Genomic DNA, 20370 nt, shown 5'->3' with positions numbered 1-20370 from the left:
GAGCGGGTACGAGATGTGCTGGTATGGATGGGTTGGAACCGTTGTGTCATGATTATTGAGTAAAAGCAGGATTTCTTCCAAGACTGTAGCGTGCCCCCCCAAAAGGCAACATGGAAGTATTCGCTGTGAATTTAGGCATGATTCTTGCAGAATACAACAAGCGTATACCCTCAGAGTACACTGTTAAGAATGAGTTGCTGGAGATGAGAATCTCGTTGTCATTTCGCCTAGTTATGTAGGAGGTCATTCCTACCTCCTCCAAAAAACTTGTCTTAACTTCAAATGGTGCGTAGTCCTCGACGCGTTGTAACTTCATTCTTCGCACCCACCGATGGTTGAACTGCGTTCTCCATCTTTCCACTCGCCAAAGAAGAGGCTGCTGTAAAATAATGTCCGTATGCTTTCATTCGTAAAATCCCTCCAAGAAAACAAGAAGAAAGCGTACAGAGTATTTACATGAGCGGTACGGTATGAGACTACAGTACTGAGTTGCTACATTAAATGGTGTCGACTTGCATTACATGCTATTATCTGGGCAGATCCTCGAGCGGTATCTCCGTCCATGCCGTGTGATGTAGTCGAGTTTTGAAAAAGAGCTTCTCGAAACTAAACCTCAGAGGCTTCAAGCACTTCAAGAAAAGAGGGCCAATCTCATACAAAAACAAGAGAAGCGCAACAAACAGCGTAAATGCCTGGTCCAACTCCGTGATCTTAACAGGCGTCCACGGCACAAAGAGGTGTCTCAGTGCTGTTCCCGTTTCGAAGAATAAGATCACTCCGAGCATACTTCCACACCGCCCTAACGATACTACAAAGACTAGTGCGCATAACGACCCAGAAATGATTTTGAAAGGGCGACCAAGGCGGGGCAGCAAGGGCGCCAGAACGGTGTTGAGGAAAGGACCGCAAGCAGTCACGATCAGGATGAATAGGATTGACGGCGCGCGCGAACTCCAACTCGCATGGAGAGCTTGACGAGGTCGTAGTGGGCCAATCCACACTACAACCAAAGGAAGGATTAGACCCAAGATTATGATCAAGTTGCGCCTCCGGATTGATTTCGCTGTCTCGCGACAAGTAGATTTATTGGTTTTCCATGCGCAGACCAACAGCTGCGCGCATGCATGCAATATGCCAAGGTTCAGCACTGCAACTACTGCGCCTGACTGGATGCAGGATGAAAATAGTTGGTGACAGGCTTCTATGTGAGCAGCGAGCTGGGTTCGGAGATGGTTTTTTTGCTCGTCTATAGGCAGTCGGTCGATGTGCCATTCAATTTCTGCAGACCCGACTGTATTCGTTCGCCAGTGTTTGAGCCAAGCCGGAACCACCATCAAGTTATCCTCGCTGTCAATACGGATCTTCCAAGTTGCGTTGAGATCTGGCCTATCCTGAGTGTCCTCAGTATCATAGTCCCCTGGCAGCATTTGACGACGGAACCTCTCCCAGCCCAAGTCAACCTCATTGGTCCTCCGTTGCCAGGATGAATGTCGAAAAGCATCCATGGCTGCCTAATTCGTGTAAAGGGCATAAACAATGAAGTGGAGGTTCTGAGAATAATCACCAAGCAGGACCGTGACCCATGAGGCTACCATGGTGATGCACCAGGTCATCCATGCGCCTGGCCCATAGAAGCCGCTGATATCGAGATCCTGGAAATCTGTCAGGCAATATTCAACCCCGATTCCGCTGTCGTAAGTGGAAATGTTGGCCATCGTCAGAGATGCAGTCGTAAGGTGCTCAGTGGCAGTCGCGAGAAGATGGTGACAACAGGATGTTTGTAGGTGCCCGAGATAGGTGGCGCGGCTTACTGCCTCAATACCAGCCCAATCTCGGGTGTGACGAGGGGCTGAGCAGCTCTGCATCAAACCAATACTAGGCAGCAATCAAGCGCCACCGTACTGAACCTGGGAAAAAGACGACAAAGTTAATCAGCCTTCAAGAACAGAATACTGTATGCTTACCTTTGTCCTGCGCTGTGTCCCAGAAGATGCAAGACCTGGTAATCTAGGGGTATCATTACTCCAGTCTGATCGTCAGAGTCGTGACATGGTGAAGAGAGACAAGAATGAATTTGACAGAAGAACAAACGCTAGAATACTATTCATCATACCTACTCGATAAAAGAGTAATGTACGAGGAATGAGGACTGCAACTAAACTAAGCTAAGCTACCAACTATACTATAGATTGATTGGAGAAAATAACGCCTTGAAATGTTCGTACGTATCATCGCCTCTTTCGTCGTTGAGTGAAGAATTCAAAGCCGCGCTCGCTAGAGAAGAAACGCATGTTCTATGTATGAATGCCACCCTTCCATTGCCGAAAATGCTATCACTATCGCTATCCCGGTTTTCCTCCTCTTATCTGGTATTTCCACCTCTTCCTCTAAGATCCAGAACATGCCATGTCCTTATTCAACGCCCGCAGTAGCCACATGTAAAATGATGATGAGAATTTGATACGTCCCCACTCGTTCAAATGGAGTACAATTCCCGGAAGCGCGCTTGCTGATCTGCAGGAAGGCCTCCGAGGAAGGCGTCGAAGTTGCCGATCATAGTTTTGTATTTTTGGATGACCTGATTCGAAGAGTTAGCTGAATGCGCGTATTGTAGTCAGATATGTGCAAAATCTTACCTTTTGGAACGTCTCATTGACCTGTGCTCCTGCAGTAGGACCTCGCACAATATTACGATCGGCCATTGACATATCGCTGAAGAACTCGAGAAGCGATTGCTCCATAGCGCCGGGGTTGGCCAACACAATCAACATGAAGCCGGTGAGGGCATGGCATTTCTCGTCCGTCCACTGGACCTTCCTGATAGCACGGAGGAAAGGAGGAGCGATTTGAGCAAGATGTGGGGCGAGTAAGGGCGCGCATCCGAGACCTAGGCGACCAAGAGCGATGGCTGCGTTCTCGTTCAAAGACTCTGGAACTCGCTCGTCAAACAAGATGTTGCCCAGTTTTTGTAATAACTCCTCAACGTAGGGCTGCATGCCTTCTCCTTCACACATGGCAATCTCGCCGACAGACCAGCAGGCATTGTTAATGACAGAGTATCCAGTGGCCAGGCTAGTGGAATCTATCTGAGAAACTTCTAGCTGTGTAATGAGAGTCCTGAGAATGGGTTGTAGATGGGGCTGAAGTTGTTGGAAGACGTAGATGGCGCAGTCTCCAAGGAGCGCGTAGGCTGACTGTCGCACGTCGTTGTTCTGGTCTCGCATACAGACGACTAGTAGCTCGAAGAAGTTTGGTGCTTGTGTAACCAGTGTTGCGCTGTCCTGGGAGCTCAGGGCTTGGATGATAGCGCTGAGTAAGTCCAAGCTCGTCACCAAAAAGTCCTTGTCTGGAGGCTCGAAACCTTGGATTTCAGACGCCATAACACCTTCCTCGAGGTTGCGGTGAATGATCTTCATGCATCTCGCAAATATGCCAGCTGCATAGGGCGCGAACTTGGGTCCTAGAGCTGTAGCCACGTATGAGAGGCACTCCAACAGCGGGAACATCTCCCTTGATTGGTCTGACACTTTGCTCCATCGTTGGATGAGCGCGGGCATGAGTGTTTGAACGAGTTCATCCTTTGCCAGCGTAGGTCCCACATGCTCAGCCAGCGTTTGAACACAGTCGTAAAGAATGAACATATTCCGGTCCTTGTACAGTTGGAAGCACTGCACAAATTGCCGAACAATGACGGCACAATACTCTTCAAGCTCTGTGTTGGCCTTCTCCTCGAGATTTGCAAAGGCTGATGCTGCAGCTTCCTGAACGCGTTTGTTTTTGTCAAGCATTTTCATCAAGATGCCCTCCATGACTGGCTCAAAGAATTGTTTCTTGCCAGCCGCGTCGAGATGAGCCGCCCATCCGGAGTAACGCCCAAGTGTCCAGCATGTGATCTGGCGAACAACAGGCTTTGGGTCATTCAATAGGGTTATAAGGAACGGGGTAAGCATGGGGAGATGCGGCTCAACGACTGACATGCAGCCATCCGCAATTGCGCCAAGAGCCAAAACTGCAGATTCTCGGTTGGGCCACTCTGCATGGTTGAGGTTGTCTGTCAAGTACGGGAGAGTCGCCTGGAACACAGCTTCGTGGAAGACTGATGCGAGGACATCAAGGGCTGCGGCGGAGCACTTTCGCAGATTCCACTGCTCCTCAGGGTCGCCAAATTCATCGTCGTCGTCAAAGTCGTCAATCTCGCCCTCGCTGAGATCATCATCATCCGCTGAGGCTCCGGCTGATCCGTTGGCGGCTGGGACCGTCTCGCCGTTTGCGTTGGTGGTAAGTCTTCCAGTCTTACTTGACGCGAAAGTAGGTTTGATGTCTTGCTCCCGATCATCGACCTCATAATCTTCCTCTTCGCCTTCTAGACGCAGTATCTCATCCTCGCTGTACACCATGCTCGATAGCAAGACAGGTATTATCTTGGCCAGATACGGTCCGAGGTGATCCCGCATATTCTCGTCTTCACTGGCGCATAACCAGAACTCGGCCGCATCCAAAGCAAGATCCGCGTTGTTCTCCGTACGCTGCTGTGACACCATAAAATCAACAAGACCGCTCATATGTGGTATTATCATCTGAGGGGCGATATCGGCGATGTGGACAAAGGTTCGGCAGACGTGTTTCCGCACGTCTTCACTAGGGTCGGCAGCCAATTTGAAGAGTTGGTTCAGTAACATGTCGATATTCGCAACCACAGCCTGAGGCTTCTCTGGAACGAATACGTTGATAGCAGCCAACGCGTCGGCACGGACTCGAGGCTGAGGGCTTGTTGTGAGTTCGAGCAGCTTTGGGAATACGAAGTTGAGGGGCTTTTGTCCTTGATATTCTCTGTCCAGCGCCTTCCTGTTGTCCTCACAGATTTTTAGCAGAGCACCCATAGCGCCCTCTTGCGCCTGTGTCGAGACATTGCCGTCGACGTTGCTGACCATGCCGACCAATTCTGAGAGAATCTGGGGCCATCCCATGATAGTGCCCTGACGCACAATCTCCGTTATGACGTTTCCTGCATAGCCCCGTATTTGTGAAGCAGAATCCTGCAATCCCACAAGTATGACTGATCGTATGTAGTCTTTGGTCGAGTCGGGCATGGATTTGTATGTCGTCTTTACGTCGTTCTTGAGCATAACGGCAGCCGCAGCTCGCGTCTGGAAGTATTGGGCAGCGTCCATGTTGACGACCGGTGGGGGTTGGCTGCTGGAGAAAATGTATGCGAGGTACTTGTCGATATCAGGTGAACTTTGGGCGGATTTGAGCATCTGTGTAGTCGCCGCGGTCAGCACAATGTGGTAATGCAGTGTGTAGCAAGAGCCAACTAACCTCGCCGGCGTTCTTGCGCGCATTCTCATCATGTCCGCTCAGCGAGTCCCTTAGACACTGCGCCAGCTGTCGCAAGGGCTCGTCCTGGGGTTGCCACGCCATATTGGAGTGTGGTTTGCTTCGCAGTGCGGGGAAGGTGTAAATGGGAGTCGACTAGCAACCCTAGAAATGGATTTGATGGGAAAAGCAGGGCTGCGCTGCGGAGGTGAAGCAGGCAGAAAAAAGAGTAGACCCTGGCGACTTAAGCTTGTTCTGCTGGTACGCTTCATAGTTAGCTCTGATGGGGAAAGCCATGCACGAATTAACAGTGAGGGGCAGCGCTCACCAGCCTTTCGCGTGCGAAGCAGACAGCAGGGCGGATTACAAGGCGACGAACATGTCTTTCTTGCGTCTGACGAGTATATTTCTCTTCTGTAATATTTTGCGTGTGGTGCAACAAGTTTGCTCGTAACTGACGCGAGGGCCGGGTCGTTGCAGTGGCTTCTGCGTGCGACCCAATTATGCGCGGCGGGCGGTGAGCAGCTAGGAAGAAACAGCTGCCGTGCGACTGAGTCGAGGATAGAACCGCACTCAACCTTTACCAAGGCGAAGACGAGGGCGGCTTAAGGCGGGCAACGTCGAAATATCTGCGAGTGCGCGTCTACTGGGGCGACCTGCCTGTTTGCGACGTCCCCTGGCTCGCTAGAAAAAGGCGACGAGGTGACTGCGAGGCTCGTGCAAAAAAATGTCCCAGCTCTTCCCCCACGAACAAACAAAGTCGTCATCATCATCGCGCCTCATCAATCGTGCGGTACATATATGGTTGAGACAGCATAGTAGTCGGAAATAGCACCTGTCATAAGCCGTTTGTGGCACAGCTTCGTGCTTCTCGCACACGTCGTACTGCAGCACCTGCATCGTGCTCCTACTTCAAACGACGCCGTCCGGTATCGCTTCACTTGCGGATTGACGCCTGGGTATTCTCATTCTCAAGTCATGTGAGGCGCTTAGAGAGCAAGCACGTGCATCGCAGTTGCTCTTTCCTGTTCGTTCCACTAGCTTCTCCTCCACCGCTTCCCAGCTGCACCGGAGAACATCTCGAGGAGGCAATCGTAACGCGAAACACAAGAAACATCAAAAGAATCAGTGCCCGGGCTTGCCGTCAACATTACCTAAACGAATATGAAGCTTACAAGGTACATACCTCAGCTGATTAGATCATACTATGACAGTCTTCCTCGCGAGAAAGGGGACAATACTCATGCAGGAATTGAGAGTAAAAGCAGCTTCTGTCCAGCGAAATACTGATTCTCTCCTGCCTCTGCCAGACGAAGAGTTTCTTGCAACATAAAGAGATCGTGCACTACAACATCGTTCATTAATCCTGAAGCTGAAAGTATACGGCAGTCATAGTGCTACAAGTATTGCGAGAAGGAAATTTCCAACCCCAAAGCCTTGCTCTTGTGTTTTTGCAAACCCCACAATCATTCCGGAGACGACAAAGGCAACAGCTACCCCGATAGCCAGTAGGAGACCAAGCACGGCGTGATTTGGTCCTTCAATGATGTGCACACCCCATCCAAATGCAAGATCTTCATTCATATGCGCATTGCCCCCCACCTGCTGTGCCTCGGCGATTAGACTCCTGTCGAGCTTCTTGGGTAGACGTTGGAGCCAAGTATTCTCCATGTGCTCTCCCCATATATTCCATCTCGCTCGATGCAGGTAATGAAGAAAGACGTTGGCCGGCATCCTGATCTGAGGGCAAAGGTAATGGTAGCGCTTGTTGTCTAGTTCTTCTTGTGGTGGAAACTCGTTGGGCTTTTTGTGGATGCCAGCTCCATACTGGTTACGCTGACTGACAGAAAACTAACGAAAGCTTCAGCAAAAATCTCTTACATCAGGGAAGTGTGTGGGCCCTCACCATAACAAAATTCACGTCGCTGGGCCGCAAGAAAAGTCGCCGTAGACTGATACCACGACTGATGTTGTACTTGTCCCATATCATCTCAAAGAGCTCGCTGTCCGAACTTATGCGTGAAATATCGACCTCATGATGATCAATAGCATGATTTCCTATGCTCACGCATACTTCAAAATATTTCAATGGAGAGATGATGTTCACCACATGATGTGACCCGGAGGGCATTGGACTCACAATGTTCGGGGAGTTGCCAACTCTTGAACCAGCATGTGGTGTATTAATCAGCACCTGAGGCAAGCTAGCTGGAGAGGTTTGTTGTACCAGGACGTGCCTAGGACCTCCAGGACCGGAATCTCCGGTCGCTTGAGTGGTCGATATACCACTTGCAGGTGCTGGTTGAACAAGATGGTCTCCTAGACAGGACAATTGCTGTTTTAGTTGATCAAAGGCAGTGGTATCTTCGATAGGGAAGTCACCCCAGAGTATAGTGTTACATGACTTGGATGATTAGCAAGGGCAACGAGTCAAGAGAGAAGACCACGAGAACTTACACAACGCCAACGCAGTCTCCTGTATCCCTGAGGAACGTGAGGAATGAAAAGCTCCACAATGTCGTAGAAGTAAAAAGAGATACCCCAGAAGTTCAAGACACTGAAGACCAAGTCCCTAAGACTGCCGCTCCGTTGACGAGATCGATTTCTTCGTACCTGTTCCTGTGTCGCATCCTGCTGCTGGTGAGTTCCAATTGCCGCAGTTGCGTTGTCTCCCGAGTCGGTTTGCTGATGGCTCTCCGTAGGAGCGAGTAGATCTCTTGGGATCTCTTTAGTCGTCTCCTCACCATCGATCTGTTTTGGAGTATCCGTAGTTGATTTGTCCGCAGCTTTTCGATCAGCTCCGTCAACCTTTAACCACGCCTGCATCGCCAGGACATGTCCTCGGAAGGCCTCGGAATTTATAAGAAACCCCTTCACTTTATCAATATTAGGGAATGGCAGGTCATCGTTGAGCTCTCCATCAGATTCGCCTTCCGACGATTCATCGTCATCTGCCTTCAAACTTGATTGACTTGGTTCTTCGACAATGCCATTTCCCTGAATGGTTGAGAGCCAGGTTTCTAGGTCCTGCTTTTTTACTTTGCTTTTCGGTGAATGCGGCAGTTCGGTGGATCCGGTTATGCTCCAAATGATCTCATCGGTTATGCGGCCTGCCAATTCACGTACGAATTTAGCAGCCTGTATTGCAAGGCTGCTGTTTGAAGCTTCTTTAAGAAGATCTCGACCGTAGTCCCGGAGAAAGCCTCGAATATGCGAACGTGCCTTCTTTCGTTCCACACTAGAAATAGTCAGGGTGTAGATAGCTTTCAACTCTTCTTCGCTCAAGAGCGCTCGAGAGACTTCGCGAATTCCAACGGTCTGGACTGGGTTTAGGTTGGCAGTTGATGCGGAGGAGATGGACGATTCCCCACCTGAAAAGATGCTGCCAATCTCGCTTTCATAATCGGAATCCGAGTCTAGTGTTGTTAACATTATGGTGTCGGTAGAGGTGTCGTGTATGTACTGAGGAATAACAGCATACGCCTTAGCACCAGTCGTGGAATTACCATCGCTTGTCCGACCAGGGTAGGTAGTGTCGCTGTCTAAACTTTGTATTTCCTTTCGAAGCCGAACAAGGGCGTTTTCGCCTTCTCCGTATATGAGCGCCATATGCACACCAAAGACACCTAGTAGACAGTATGCCTGGTCTTCAATACGCGACGTCCGGCGGAATTTCGCCCACCCCATTCGCTCATGAACGCTAAACTGAGACAAAGGTGCTCCTTGCAAAGCGGAAACAGGAACACCAGTAATAGCATGAATCTCCTGTACCAGCGAATATTTATCTCCAAGATATTGACCCTCCACGGAGAAGAACTTCACTGAAAGTGGTGCAATGAGTTCTTGAAGCGTCCATCCTCGTGTGAACCATCGACTTCGCCGTAAATCAGCGTTGGTCGAAACGTCGGAAAGATACACATAGCATACAACAGCGTTGCGGTACCAAGAAAACATCGAGTTGATAGCCTCGGAGAGCTCTGCGCTGCTCGACCTGTCAATACAGCAAGCATCTACCCAGAAGTAGCTCAGGCCATCCGTAGCAGCTTGGTCCGCACAGAACACAAGTTTTCTGTAGCCTGCCTTATCTTTCACTCTGCCCTCCATGAAGTCTTTGAAAGTGACCTCTTCATGGCTGGGGTTCCATGTATGGGACAAGATGGCATAGTCCGGAATATATCCGGGTATGAACTCATGAAGGCTGAAATGGCCATCATCGTGGCGACTCAGAAGGCGCATAGCGAGGAAACCGGATCAAAAGGACAAATTGAGGTAATAAGTCTGAAGAAGCCGAACTGAAATGAGGAAAGACAGCAGGCGATGAATATGCATGGAGTTGGAAGACCAAGTAAGCGCTCAAGGCTGAGGCTGAAGCTGAAGACCGCTTGGCATACCCGTCAGACGCCATGGAACTGCTGCGTGTGATTGGGTGTACAACTCGTCTTGTTCCTTATGCGACTGTGAACATTTATCGGGGCACGTATGGTAGTCGCGGATACTTACCAACGCAGTGTGGTATCTGTAGGCGAGAAGGGGGACAACAAGTCCTCCAACGGATGATGAATATCTCAGTAGTTCAACCCCGCACGCAATGTGAGTGAACAAGCGGTCATGTTTCTAGGCTCCATCGCACGAGCTGAGGTTGAAAGAACATTTGATTCTTTCAAGTTTGCACTGATTAGACAAAGATGCATATTGTAAGGGCCTACTTAAATCAGGCACGGACACTAGTTGATGAAGCGCCTTTGAAGGCGGCTCTACCATGTTGATGTTTCAGGACTGTGCGACGTGCGGTAACGAATGGACTGAATGCTTCAGAAAGGCATTTCCCCGCCCTCGAGCAAAAGCAATGGCGGTTAAGGGCTAATTTTGGGCCATGCCTCTTCTAGCATGTCTTGAGTAGCGATATATCTGCTTTTGATGAACAGATCAAACTCAAATCACCGTGGGCTCAGTATGGAGTAGGTTATGTGTTGGCATGGAAGACTTGTAGCTGCAGCGGGTTCTAGAAGTAATGCACGCGTGCTGTCGTGGCCATGCAAGTCGATGCTGGTATCTCGGTCTGGATTGTCGTGCGACGGCAATTACGGTTGAGCCTGTGGCTTCGAGCGGCTGTTGCAAGCAGCGCAATGCTAACGAGACGCGATTGACGCCTGAGGAAGGGTTGGTTTTCCAATGTCTGGTGTTTCGAAGCCAAGCTGTAACGGATAGATCGGCAGAATCCAGGCCCGGGATCTCATGGTGTCGTGTGCAGGCGGAGGTGGCAAAGCCGCCGCGCGATTCCAAGCCAAGCTGCGTCAGGCACTTGACGTCTCACGCCGATCTCACAACCACGCCAATCCATCATCATACACACTTCGACGCCTTTCTCTCGCCCTCTCCGACGACACCGCACTGCTACAGACGACAATCAGCAGCTTCACCACGTCCCATCGCGTCGCTATTCTGTCGCTAGCTCTGCTACCCGTCGCGGCACAGGCACGAGTGGTAATAGGCCCCCACTGATCGATCCAGCGACTCCACTGGCCGACTTCGTCCCGGCACGAGCGCTGCTGCGCCTATCGCAACGCCATCCATCAAGTCGCAAACGTCCTACTGCCCCCCCCAGTGACGGCCGCCTTCACATAGCACTTCACAATGCTACCTCAAGAACCGCTACAGGCGGGCTCGCCGCCAACGACTCTCACCAGGGCCTACTATCCCAGTCATAATGCGCCCGTCGCGCACCCTACAATCTTCACAGGATTTCACCAAGCCTCACACCATGATGACGTACGGATATCAAAATACAACAACAATCTCGGCTCGACGGCCAAGGGCATCATGATAGGCATATTCTCCGTGCTGGGCGCGGCGGGTGTATGTCTTATCATCGCTGCCATTGTTTACTATTTCCGATACACCAATCAAGGACGCATCTTCCTCGACCGGATAACGCGGCCTGGTGAATACGACGATGAACAGCAGTTTGCCAAGGAGGAGGCCGAGGCGCTAGAGGATATGGACGACCTGCAAAGAACAGAGTACATGAGAGCGAAAGGTATGGCGTTCAGTGGCTTGTTATGCAACGACGACACTGACTAACCCCCACAGCTTTTGTGCAAGCAAACCCACCCGAATCCGTCCAAACCGACATATCACTCTCGCAGTTCCTGGCTATACAAGAGAAGGGCGTATCTGCCTGGGAATTTGAGCCCGAGCTTGAGATCGCTAACTGCTTCGTCGAAGGTCGCACTGAAATAGAGTTCTTCGACTCGGAGTGCAGCGTCCAGAGTAACCTCCCGATACCGAAACAGAACGAAGTCTACTACTGGGAAGCCAAGGTTTACGAGAAGCCCGAAAACACTAGCATTGCCATAGGCGTCACAACGAAGCCCTACCCGTTGTTCAGATTACCCGGTATGTATATCGCCACGCCTCACGCTTGTTTCACCTGCTGACATATTCCAGGATACCACAAAGCCTCAATATCGTACATGTCCAACGGAAACCGCCGGTACAACCAGCCCTTCCAGCCCTCCGCTTACGGTCCCGCATACGTCCAAGGAGATGTCATTGGCGTTGGATACCGACCCCGAACCGGAACCCTCTTCTTCACACGAAACGGCAAAAAGCTCGACGATGTCGCCCACGGTCTCAAGACGCAGAACTTCTTCCCCACTGTAGGCGCAAACGGGCCTTGTCAAGTGCATGTCAACTTTGGCCAAATGGGCTTCGTATTCATCGAAGCCAACGTCAAGAAGTGGGGTCTAGCCCCCCAAACCGGTAGCCTAGCTCCCCCACCACCGTACGGCAGCGAACAAGGTTCGATACTCCTCGACTCTGGCCGCGAAGGCATAAGAGAGGGCATGGGCGGAAGTTACATCCAAGCGGGGTACGGACACGGACGATCCAGCAGCCAGCAAATGCGTCTTGGACGGCAAGTTCCGACGAGTCCAGGACCGCAGCGCAGCCCAACCGACATCTCCTTGGCGGCACTTAGTCTTGTGGATTCGAACGAAGACACTGGCGGCGAGGGACCCAGCGATGATCACACAACAACCATTCCTGTGAACCAGGGTCAGGGTCTTGGGCTCCTACAACCTGGCGAACTTCCCCCCGAATACAGTAGCCCCGTCGGGTCACCTAGTCTGCGAAACACAGCCGATCACCAAGAAGGTTACAACTGGGACGAGCGAGCACCGCTCCTGCAACGGTCTGGCTCAACTAGTCCACAAGTCCCTAGTTACGATGCGGCCATGGCTGATACACCGGAAATCAGACGACCTACCATTCGAGTACGCAGTGCGACTGAAGCTGGCGTCCGACCACGACCGAGAGGACTGAGATGATTGGATCGCAGTCATTGTTTCCCTTTGTATCGTTATTCCGTGATCTCAGATGGGATCTCTTTCAACTATACCCCATCGTTATTCTTTTCTTTACTTGTCAGGCTTGGGTCCAGAGAAATGTGACGACCCTACACAGAGAAGCTATCAGATATTTTTGAGCCGCCCGACCTGTTGAGGGGTCCGAGCCAAATGGCGTTTCGGAAGCGAGCATTATCACATTTCCTCTTGTTTTTACTGCTGAGGGAGTTCACGAACGAGAGCAAACGAACAAGTTGTTGCTGGCGTTTCTTATAGATGGGCTTCAATTTGGGTTGAGGTACGTGAGCGACATACGTTTTGAGCGAAGTTCCAAATTGAGCAGGCTTTTGGATCGCCTGAACTAGTTTGTAGTAGTAGTACGATGGAGGAACTCCTATCAATACATATACATCTCCATGCTTATACTGTTGAAGTCGGATATCTGTGCTACGTGAAGGATATGTGTGATCCTTGCACTGAGAAAGTATATGAGCAAGAGATGGGGTGCCATGCAGGAGTAGTTTTAGTCTGGTAAAGCCCGATAGACAGAAAGAAGAGGCAAATTAGATTATAGAACATATCTAAAATACGGGTTTTCCTTGTCTGTCAGGTCCATAAAAGCGAGTTTATCCCTCTCTTCCTCGTCGATGGGATGAGCTTCCCTTCTCTTGTTCTCCCTTGCAAGCACAGCGTAGAGCGCTACAGCAGAGGCAATCGTGATACAATAACAGATAATCAACCCCGTCCACAACCTAGGGTAATGTTTCCCTTTCTCCTGACTTCTTATAAGCAATGGCCCGACGATATTTCCTACACAGTACGCCACGAAAACTGTACCAGCCATCGCACTCTTCTTCGTTGCTCCGCTCACATTCGCCATGGCTACAACAATCGTCTGACTAACCACCGCACCAAATGTGCCGATGATGCTGTAACCGGCAACGGGCGTAGCCGCGTGATACGTCCACTCGCTCTTCCAGATCATGGCGCAACCTGCTATGACAGGGAAACAGTGTATGATGAGAAGGATGAGACGAATGTTGGGGATGCGAGAGGAGAGGTAGCCGCACAGGAGTATAGTAACAAGACAGATGAGTCCAAGCGGAAACTGCCAGAGTATGCTTGCAAGAGGCGACCAACCGAATGTATTCACAATCAGTGGGCCGAAACCAGATACCGCGCCGTTGACGGTATAAGCGGATGCCATGAGCAGAAAGATGAGATAGAACTTGATATCAGTGACTGCTTCCACAAGCTGATACGTTTTGATTTTCTGACAGCGAACGCCTGTGGCTCCCTTTCGGAGCCGTTCAACAGCGACGACGCGTTCGTGGGGGGTGAGAAACCAGGCTTCTGCGCAGGAATTCGGGATAAAGAAACACCAGATGCCGAAGAGGAAGGTTAGGCAACCGGCGAGGAGGTAGATGTACTGCCAACGACGTAAGGAGCCAGATGTTATCTGCGCGAATCCGTAGTTTAGTGCGCCCCCGATGATGGTGAAGAGGCCTGTGGAACTGAACCACCAACTTTGCCGGATGGATTGTTCGCGCTGGGTGTAGTAAGACGAGATTATGGTCATGAAACCTGTGGGTATGATGCTTTCTACAAAGCCGAGGAAGAATCTCTGCGCGAATAAACCGTGGTAGGTTGTCACGGCTGCGGTTAACATGCAGATAAGTGACCAGAGGAGTACAACGGCGCCTAGGATTCGACCCAAGTTAAAACGCTGCAGAGCGAAGGTCAGGGGATAAAGACCGGCGAGCATGCCAAAGTAGAAGAGTGATGTCGCCCAGGAAAGGCGTGTGGTGGAGACTGTTGGGGGTTTCGTGGACGCGTTTGTAACGACACTCAGCGAGAGGTCGGCCGTCATGCCGAAGAGGGCGGCGGAACCGAGGATGGCTTTATCATAGTACACTAGACCGTAGCCTAGAGATTTGTTTGTCAGGAGGTGGTTTGGTGGATGGGTTGTGTGGTTGGGACGGATAAGGCTGGCAGTTGGTGGTGGTTTTACTTACCCACGATCATGGCGGGGATGAGGAACCAATCGATCTTTCGAAGGACTTTTGCTTCAGTTTCTGGATCGATTTCTTGAGCATGCTCGCCGACAAGGTTGATTGCTATGTCTTTGTCGGTTGACATTGGAGTCGCGCCTGATTCGGGGTCATGATGAGGAGTGGGAGGCGAGGCTGTCGTTTTCTCATTTTGCTGCGTAGCCGACATTGTTGGATATGGGCCAATGATCCAGATTTCACAAAAGGACTCTAGATGAAGGCGTGAAAGGAACAGAAGAAAAGTTCTACGATGTCACATCTTCATTATACAGGCACGGCTTGGATATCCACGGGATGCCGTGTCAAAGCTAGCGTCATACCAAACCAGCATACCGAGCCTCTGCAAACTGTAAGCGAGGCCGTAGGCCAGTCCATGTTTCTGGGCATAGTATTCGCACACCTTTCTGCATACATTTGCGATTGGCTAATTAAGCTCAACACGCCGTGGGGGACGGAAGTTAAGATGAACTGGATAGGAACGCTAGTACGGGATAGGTCTAGCGCGCCAATGCCATAATCGTGAAAAACTTTCCCTTCCAAGCTCTGCGCCTTCTCCCGCTTACTCTGCCCAACCACATCCTGTGCCACCATCACCATACGTGTGTGAAGTTTGCGTATTGATTTCGTACGCATCCTAAATACCGCACATACGCCAGCATTGCTTTCTTCATCAAATCGTGATGAGAAGCGCGTCGTTGACGCAAACCTTCGGAAGCAAATGGCTCCCTGTTGTAGAACGGTCTCTTGCCTCGCTCAATCCGCTGTTCCATCAGCAGATTTCGAGCTGGATGCATACATCTCCTTTTAGGAAGTGTGTGTATGAGACAAGAATAAATGCGACGATCTTTGAGTACGGAACCGCCTGAAACCATGTGTCGGACCTCTGTAATTTATCTGTCGGGACATATCCCGTGTTATTGTGACTTTGCTTGAGGAGGTGTGTAACATGCATTGTAGGATGAGAAGGTGTCTTTTCGTTGGCTTGCTGTACATTGTATTGCGGAGTCGCTCGATATATAGTACTATACTAAGCGGAATTCCCGTAATTCGCTGCCTGCGAAGAATTCTTCTGTCATCTTCTCCCTATCATCGAGCTCTAGATAATCTATTTTTCCATACAGGGCAGGTCCGTAAAGCTTCCGACAAGCTCCAACAAAAGTGTATTCCTCATAATCAGATGTAGTGACAGGACGAAGTAGCCATGTGTGTTGTGTTCCTTTCATCATCGCTAGTACGTCTCCCATTTTCGGTCTCTCATCCTCTCTTGCTAGTCCTGCTATCAAACCTCGCAAAGTTATTAACTATGGAGTCTCTGCAATTGTCCTCGACAACGTGACTAGTATGTCCCTCACGGACGTCTCGCACTGGTTACTTGTGCATAGAGATCCCGATAGGCAGTCATCGTAGACTTTTCGGATGTTCCTTACTGGATTCGGACCAACTTCTAGGAAATAATCGAAGGCCTCGCAAGCTTCCGCGAAGACATCCGGCTTGTTCAGTTGTTGTTCTCTGCAGGCGTCCTCTAGAAACCCATCGAAACGACTGATGATGTTAAAGCATGTAACTTCACATCCAGTATCATAAGCCCGCTCCAATAAAAGTATCACTTCGCCTAGATGAACCCCTCGTGTAATGCACACCCGATCGTCCTCAGAAATTTTGACATCAGAATTAACTGATAACTCTTGCTCTTGTTGCATAGCTCTAGGTTCGAAGTAAAGGATGGTATCAGATCTGAAATCCGGAACCCAAGTTGGTACTCCCGTAAGCTTATGTGTTTTGCGAGAGGGAATAGAAAGTTCGCCTGTATGTTTAAGAATCGTAACAGTGTAGCTATGGAAGACCTCGACGAAGGGGAGGGCATAGTTTGGTATGAGCGATTTGGGGTATCCCGCAATGCCACTAGTGGAAAGAATGCCGTAGAGATAGTCGTGAGGCACGGTAGCTTTGAAGTTAGGCTGCATCTGCGATAGCATGTTTCTTGAGACAAATGCGCATATTCGGGTTTTGAGGATCTCTGCCACATCTTCATGAAAGCTCCCACGCGACCTAAGTAACTCGATTGCCCAGTTTTGAAAAATGTTTGCCCCGGATAAGTGCGTGATATCTTTGTTCTTCCGAAGAGCTTGATCATCACTATCACCGTTTCCTTCCTCTTTTCCTGACGAGCTATGAGGTTTGTCTGTCTCCGCTGTGGGTCGGCGTTTGTAAATGGCGTGATGCGTCTGCCGAAGGGCTAAACGGATTAAGTCATGACACAGTAGCCGCAACACGGTCCACGGGCTTGTAGCAACCCAAGGTTCGCTGGAGTAAAACTGGTGTATTCTGGCATATATAACTTGGATATGCCGATAGTAGCACCAGTGCGAACCGGCTAGTAATACTGGCCACTGGGCCTTTACCATCTCTTGCACAACCCAGATTCTATCGAACCATGGCTGATGAGAAAGACATTCCAAAGTGAGCTCGATGTCGGAAAGTCGTTCGTTGCTCAAGGACTCCATTATAGCATCGATACGCTTGAAAAAATTCAAAAGCTCCTTGGGACGGACGGTATCGAATAGGTCCATGATTTCTCGGATCTTTCCATCGTCTGCTCCATTTTCACCTAACCAGGCGACAACAGTTACTGCTGATCCGTAGATCGTTCCCATGCGAGGTGCCTGCATCGATTTCTCGTCCACGTTCTCTTGATCGATACACAGTGCGTCTATCCAGAACATGATGTTTGGGTTACCGAATATCTCGGGTGCATGAGAGGAATCTCCAAGGAGAGCTCTCAATTGTCGCAATCCAGCAATGAGGTTGACAGTCTTTTGCATGGGAGTTTCATCGAGCTACTGCTCTTCTGTGACGTTTGCGTCATCCCAGACGTAAGAGTGCAACATAAGTCGGTGGCTCAATTGGGTTTAATTGCTGGAATGTACGTGCTACAGAGGATGAGACCTCCGGAAACCATGCGTCTACTGGGCCGAATTCGGCTGTAGGTAGCAGTAAGTATACCAGATCGTATTGAATAGGATCAGTCCAGGCACCGGGACGAATCCTCACGAAACGTACTTCGTCCCTTACGAGTGGTCGGTAGATTTTAGCCATTTTCGAGGCTATAAAGATTATAGGATCTGTTGCTATATGAGGTAATCGATCGTGAGACAGCTACGAATGAGTGTCGCCTATAGCCATGAGGCTATGACTGGACTCTGAGGGCGATTGTCTGTTGGCTCCGGGGGCTGTGCCATGCGTGCGTATGATAGGATGATGCTGCAGGTTACAGAAAGCGCGTCGTCGACCAATGATATGCCCCCGTTACTGAGTACCTCAAATTAAGAACTTGGAAAGCATCCAGTGATACTTTCGTGGCTCTAGCGCAGGCGTCCGAACGTAAAATGGAGTAAAAGCCGGAACTTAGAATTTCACCTAATCAGCTGTCCACACAACGCCTGCTCATTGTACCTGCACGCTCTTTGTGACCGTAATGCCCGTTTTCCTCGGCCTTCCATCACGCGGTAAAATGCTTTCAAAACTGCTCTTCGCCCAAGCGAAAGCCCATTTGTCAACACGCTCCTTCGGACGTGACGTGACCCTGACCACTCCTCTCGATCCATATTCTATCAAGGCAAAGCCATCATCGGTCACTGGACGCAACTGTCTCTGATAACCCTCCGCGCTGGCCGATTTTGACTTTCCAGTCAAGCCTTGGGCAGTGTCGCGGAACCAGCTGAACAGTGGTTTGAGAGCTGGCAGTGACGCAGCGATGATACCCATGTCAAGCTCGATGAAGTTCCAGATAGAATATGAGTCGTAGATATATGGCTCTGGAACGCCGAACTGACTGGAGGAAAGCTGTCTAATGATCCCAGCGACGGCTGCAAATATACCAAGAGAGAGAACGGCGACGAGGGAGAGACGCGTACGGAGCGGCATTTGAAGCTTCCACTGTGTTTGTTAGTGTGATGGCTACTGGGAGAATAAGTGCTTGTAAGGGTCGGACGCACGATCAAAGGTATGGGAGCAAGGGCGAGGAGGAAGTCGGTAGAGATGTTCACAACTACAAAGATGTTAACATTATGTAGAACTTCAAGCACTTATGTTTAGAAGTGGAAGACTTACTGCCATTGAAAAGTCCGATAGCATCGAAAGTGTCACCACTAAAGCATTTCGCGGTGCCTGTCCCAGTAGGCGGGGGTTGCAAGTCAATATCCCACGCAGCTGCGATCGGATTACACTGGAAGATCTGAATTTCATAGGTCAGCGACTTGCCTTCCCCCAGTTGATCAACGGAGGTATCATGACATACCAATGTTCCTAGACTTGCCGATACAAAAGGAACCAGAAAGCAGATTACACCCCAGAGAAACCAGACTTGTGCACTCCTTGTGACCAGACGCAACAGGAAGAGACAAACCGAGACCTTTACCAGAACGATTCCGACACTGACGGTAGTCATATGTACCAGGCGAAACTTCAGGAGCTGCACATATCGCGGTTTGTCGGAAGTGATTACAGCGACGTGCTTCCCGACACCTAAGTGGATCTCAGTCACGTACGCTGCAAAGCACACTGTTGCAAATACCTAACGCTAGAGTATAAGTTAAACCTTCTCAGCAGCGCTTAGCATCAGGATGCTTACCAAACACACGACCATCGTCCAATCGTCCCATCGAAACGACTTGACAATAACAGCTCGTACATAACACCTTCCTAAAATGACTAAAGCCGCTATTGTGTATATAGGAGCAACCTGTGCTAGGAGAGTTGGTCCATTGCTGTACGCAATGAACTGCGGGGTCATTTCTGGTAGAGATGGCTCAGCCATGATGCCAAATTAAATGTGAAGATGGGCGAACCCTAGGAGGTGAGAAAACCGTATACTAGCATCTTGCCTCAATCTTACTTTTTGTACTTGTACTACTCTCTCTCAGAGGCGGCTGACGCAATACGGACTGCACTAACAGCCTATCGAGAAAAGACGGGACATGGCTTCAACAAAGTTTCGCTTGTGATCCTCTGAGGAGGTGGTGGCTGGAACCGTAGGATCGACGACTTGCAGTTTCAAAGTGTGCGGATGACAGGAGTAAATGCATCTTACAAGGGATACGTTGTGACAAGGTTACCATGACCATAGCCAAAGCTATGAAGCTTCTTGCTCAAGTATCTCATCCGAGTTGAGTATGTCAAGGAGCAGTTATTTCCAAGAAGCCGTAATGTTATGGCATGACCTCCACGCATTCTTATGTACGAGGCGTGCTCGGCTTAGCTTCAGGAGTAGTACCATCGTATTTGAGTTCGTTCAGCGATGAATACATGTCTACAAGTCAAGCCTGACAAGACCCAATCGTAAGACACTGCAATGCATTATGAGGCGACCAGCCGGTGGGATGGTATCTGCGATTTGGTCAGCGCGACGATGGAATGATTACAGCATTCTTAAGGCCTACCAGAATGTGGGGCCTTGCTGATATGTGGAGCAAATACCAATATTCGAGGCTCGAATTCGGGTACGCAGCACCGCAGCTAAAAGGCAGACTTGACTCGTCGCTATGACTGATTCGATACGAAATCAACAGTAGGATTGAGGTCCTGTCGCAAGAGGATTGACATCCAGGACGAGGCTTTCTCTGTGTTGAACCATTGGGGGAAAGATGCGCAGCTAGGCA

General features: G+C 50.0%; 6 protein-coding genes across 6 annotated transcripts; 1 reads left to right on the top strand and 5 right to left on the bottom strand.

The window, feature by feature from the left end:
- Positions 1–2476: 2476 nt before the first annotated feature.
- On the bottom strand, positions 2477–5421 carry ALTATR162_LOCUS1171 (uncharacterized protein; the record flags this gene model as incomplete). Its single annotated transcript, XM_043308766.1, has 3 exons — positions 2477–2578; positions 2637–5258; positions 5320–5421. 3 exons carry the CDS (start codon positions 5419–5421, stop codon positions 2477–2479), a joined length of 2826 nt encoding a protein of 941 aa, XP_043164701.1.
- A 1284-nt stretch (positions 5422–6705) lies between these two features.
- On the bottom strand, positions 6706–8748 carry ALTATR162_LOCUS1170 (uncharacterized protein; the record flags this gene model as incomplete). The annotated part of the gene is made up of 3 exons (XM_043308765.1): positions 6706–7167; positions 7223–7720; positions 7774–8748. The coding sequence occupies 3 exons, from the start codon at positions 8746–8748 to the stop codon at positions 6706–6708; spliced, it is 1935 nt and encodes a 644-aa protein (XP_043164700.1).
- Positions 8749–10950: 2202 nt separating this feature from the next.
- ALTATR162_LOCUS1169 (uncharacterized protein) lies at positions 10951–12644 on the top strand (the record flags this gene model as incomplete). Its single annotated transcript, XM_043308764.1, has 3 exons — positions 10951–11353; positions 11407–11712; positions 11764–12644. 3 exons carry the CDS (start codon positions 10951–10953, stop codon positions 12642–12644), a joined length of 1590 nt encoding a protein of 529 aa, XP_043164699.1.
- A 586-nt stretch (positions 12645–13230) lies between these two features.
- Positions 13231–14882, bottom strand: ALTATR162_LOCUS1168 (uncharacterized protein; the record flags this gene model as incomplete). Its single annotated transcript, XM_043308763.1, has 2 exons — positions 13231–14588; positions 14678–14882. 2 exons carry the CDS (start codon positions 14880–14882, stop codon positions 13231–13233), a joined length of 1563 nt encoding a protein of 520 aa, XP_043164698.1.
- A 2076-nt stretch (positions 14883–16958) lies between these two features.
- Positions 16959–17809, bottom strand: ALTATR162_LOCUS1167 (uncharacterized protein; the record flags this gene model as incomplete). The annotated part of the gene is made up of 3 exons (XM_043308762.1): positions 16959–17051; positions 17116–17550; positions 17600–17809. The coding sequence occupies 3 exons, from the start codon at positions 17807–17809 to the stop codon at positions 16959–16961; spliced, it is 738 nt and encodes a 245-aa protein (XP_043164697.1).
- Positions 17810–18157: 348 nt separating this feature from the next.
- On the bottom strand, positions 18158–19529 carry ALTATR162_LOCUS1166 (uncharacterized protein; the record flags this gene model as incomplete). Its single annotated transcript, XM_043308761.1, has 5 exons — positions 18158–18649; positions 18709–18761; positions 18824–18947; positions 19011–19286; positions 19344–19529. The coding sequence occupies 5 exons, from the start codon at positions 19527–19529 to the stop codon at positions 18158–18160; spliced, it is 1131 nt and encodes a 376-aa protein (XP_043164696.1).
- Between the last annotated feature and the right edge of the window lie 841 nt (positions 19530–20370).

This window comes from Alternaria atra, assembly GCF_907166805.1.
Source record: "Alternaria atra isolate CS162 genome assembly, contig: 21, whole genome shotgun sequence".
Lineage (NCBI taxonomy): Eukaryota > Fungi > Ascomycota > Dothideomycetes > Pleosporales > Pleosporaceae > Alternaria > Alternaria atra.
This window is presented reverse-complemented; position numbering and strand designations above follow the sequence as displayed.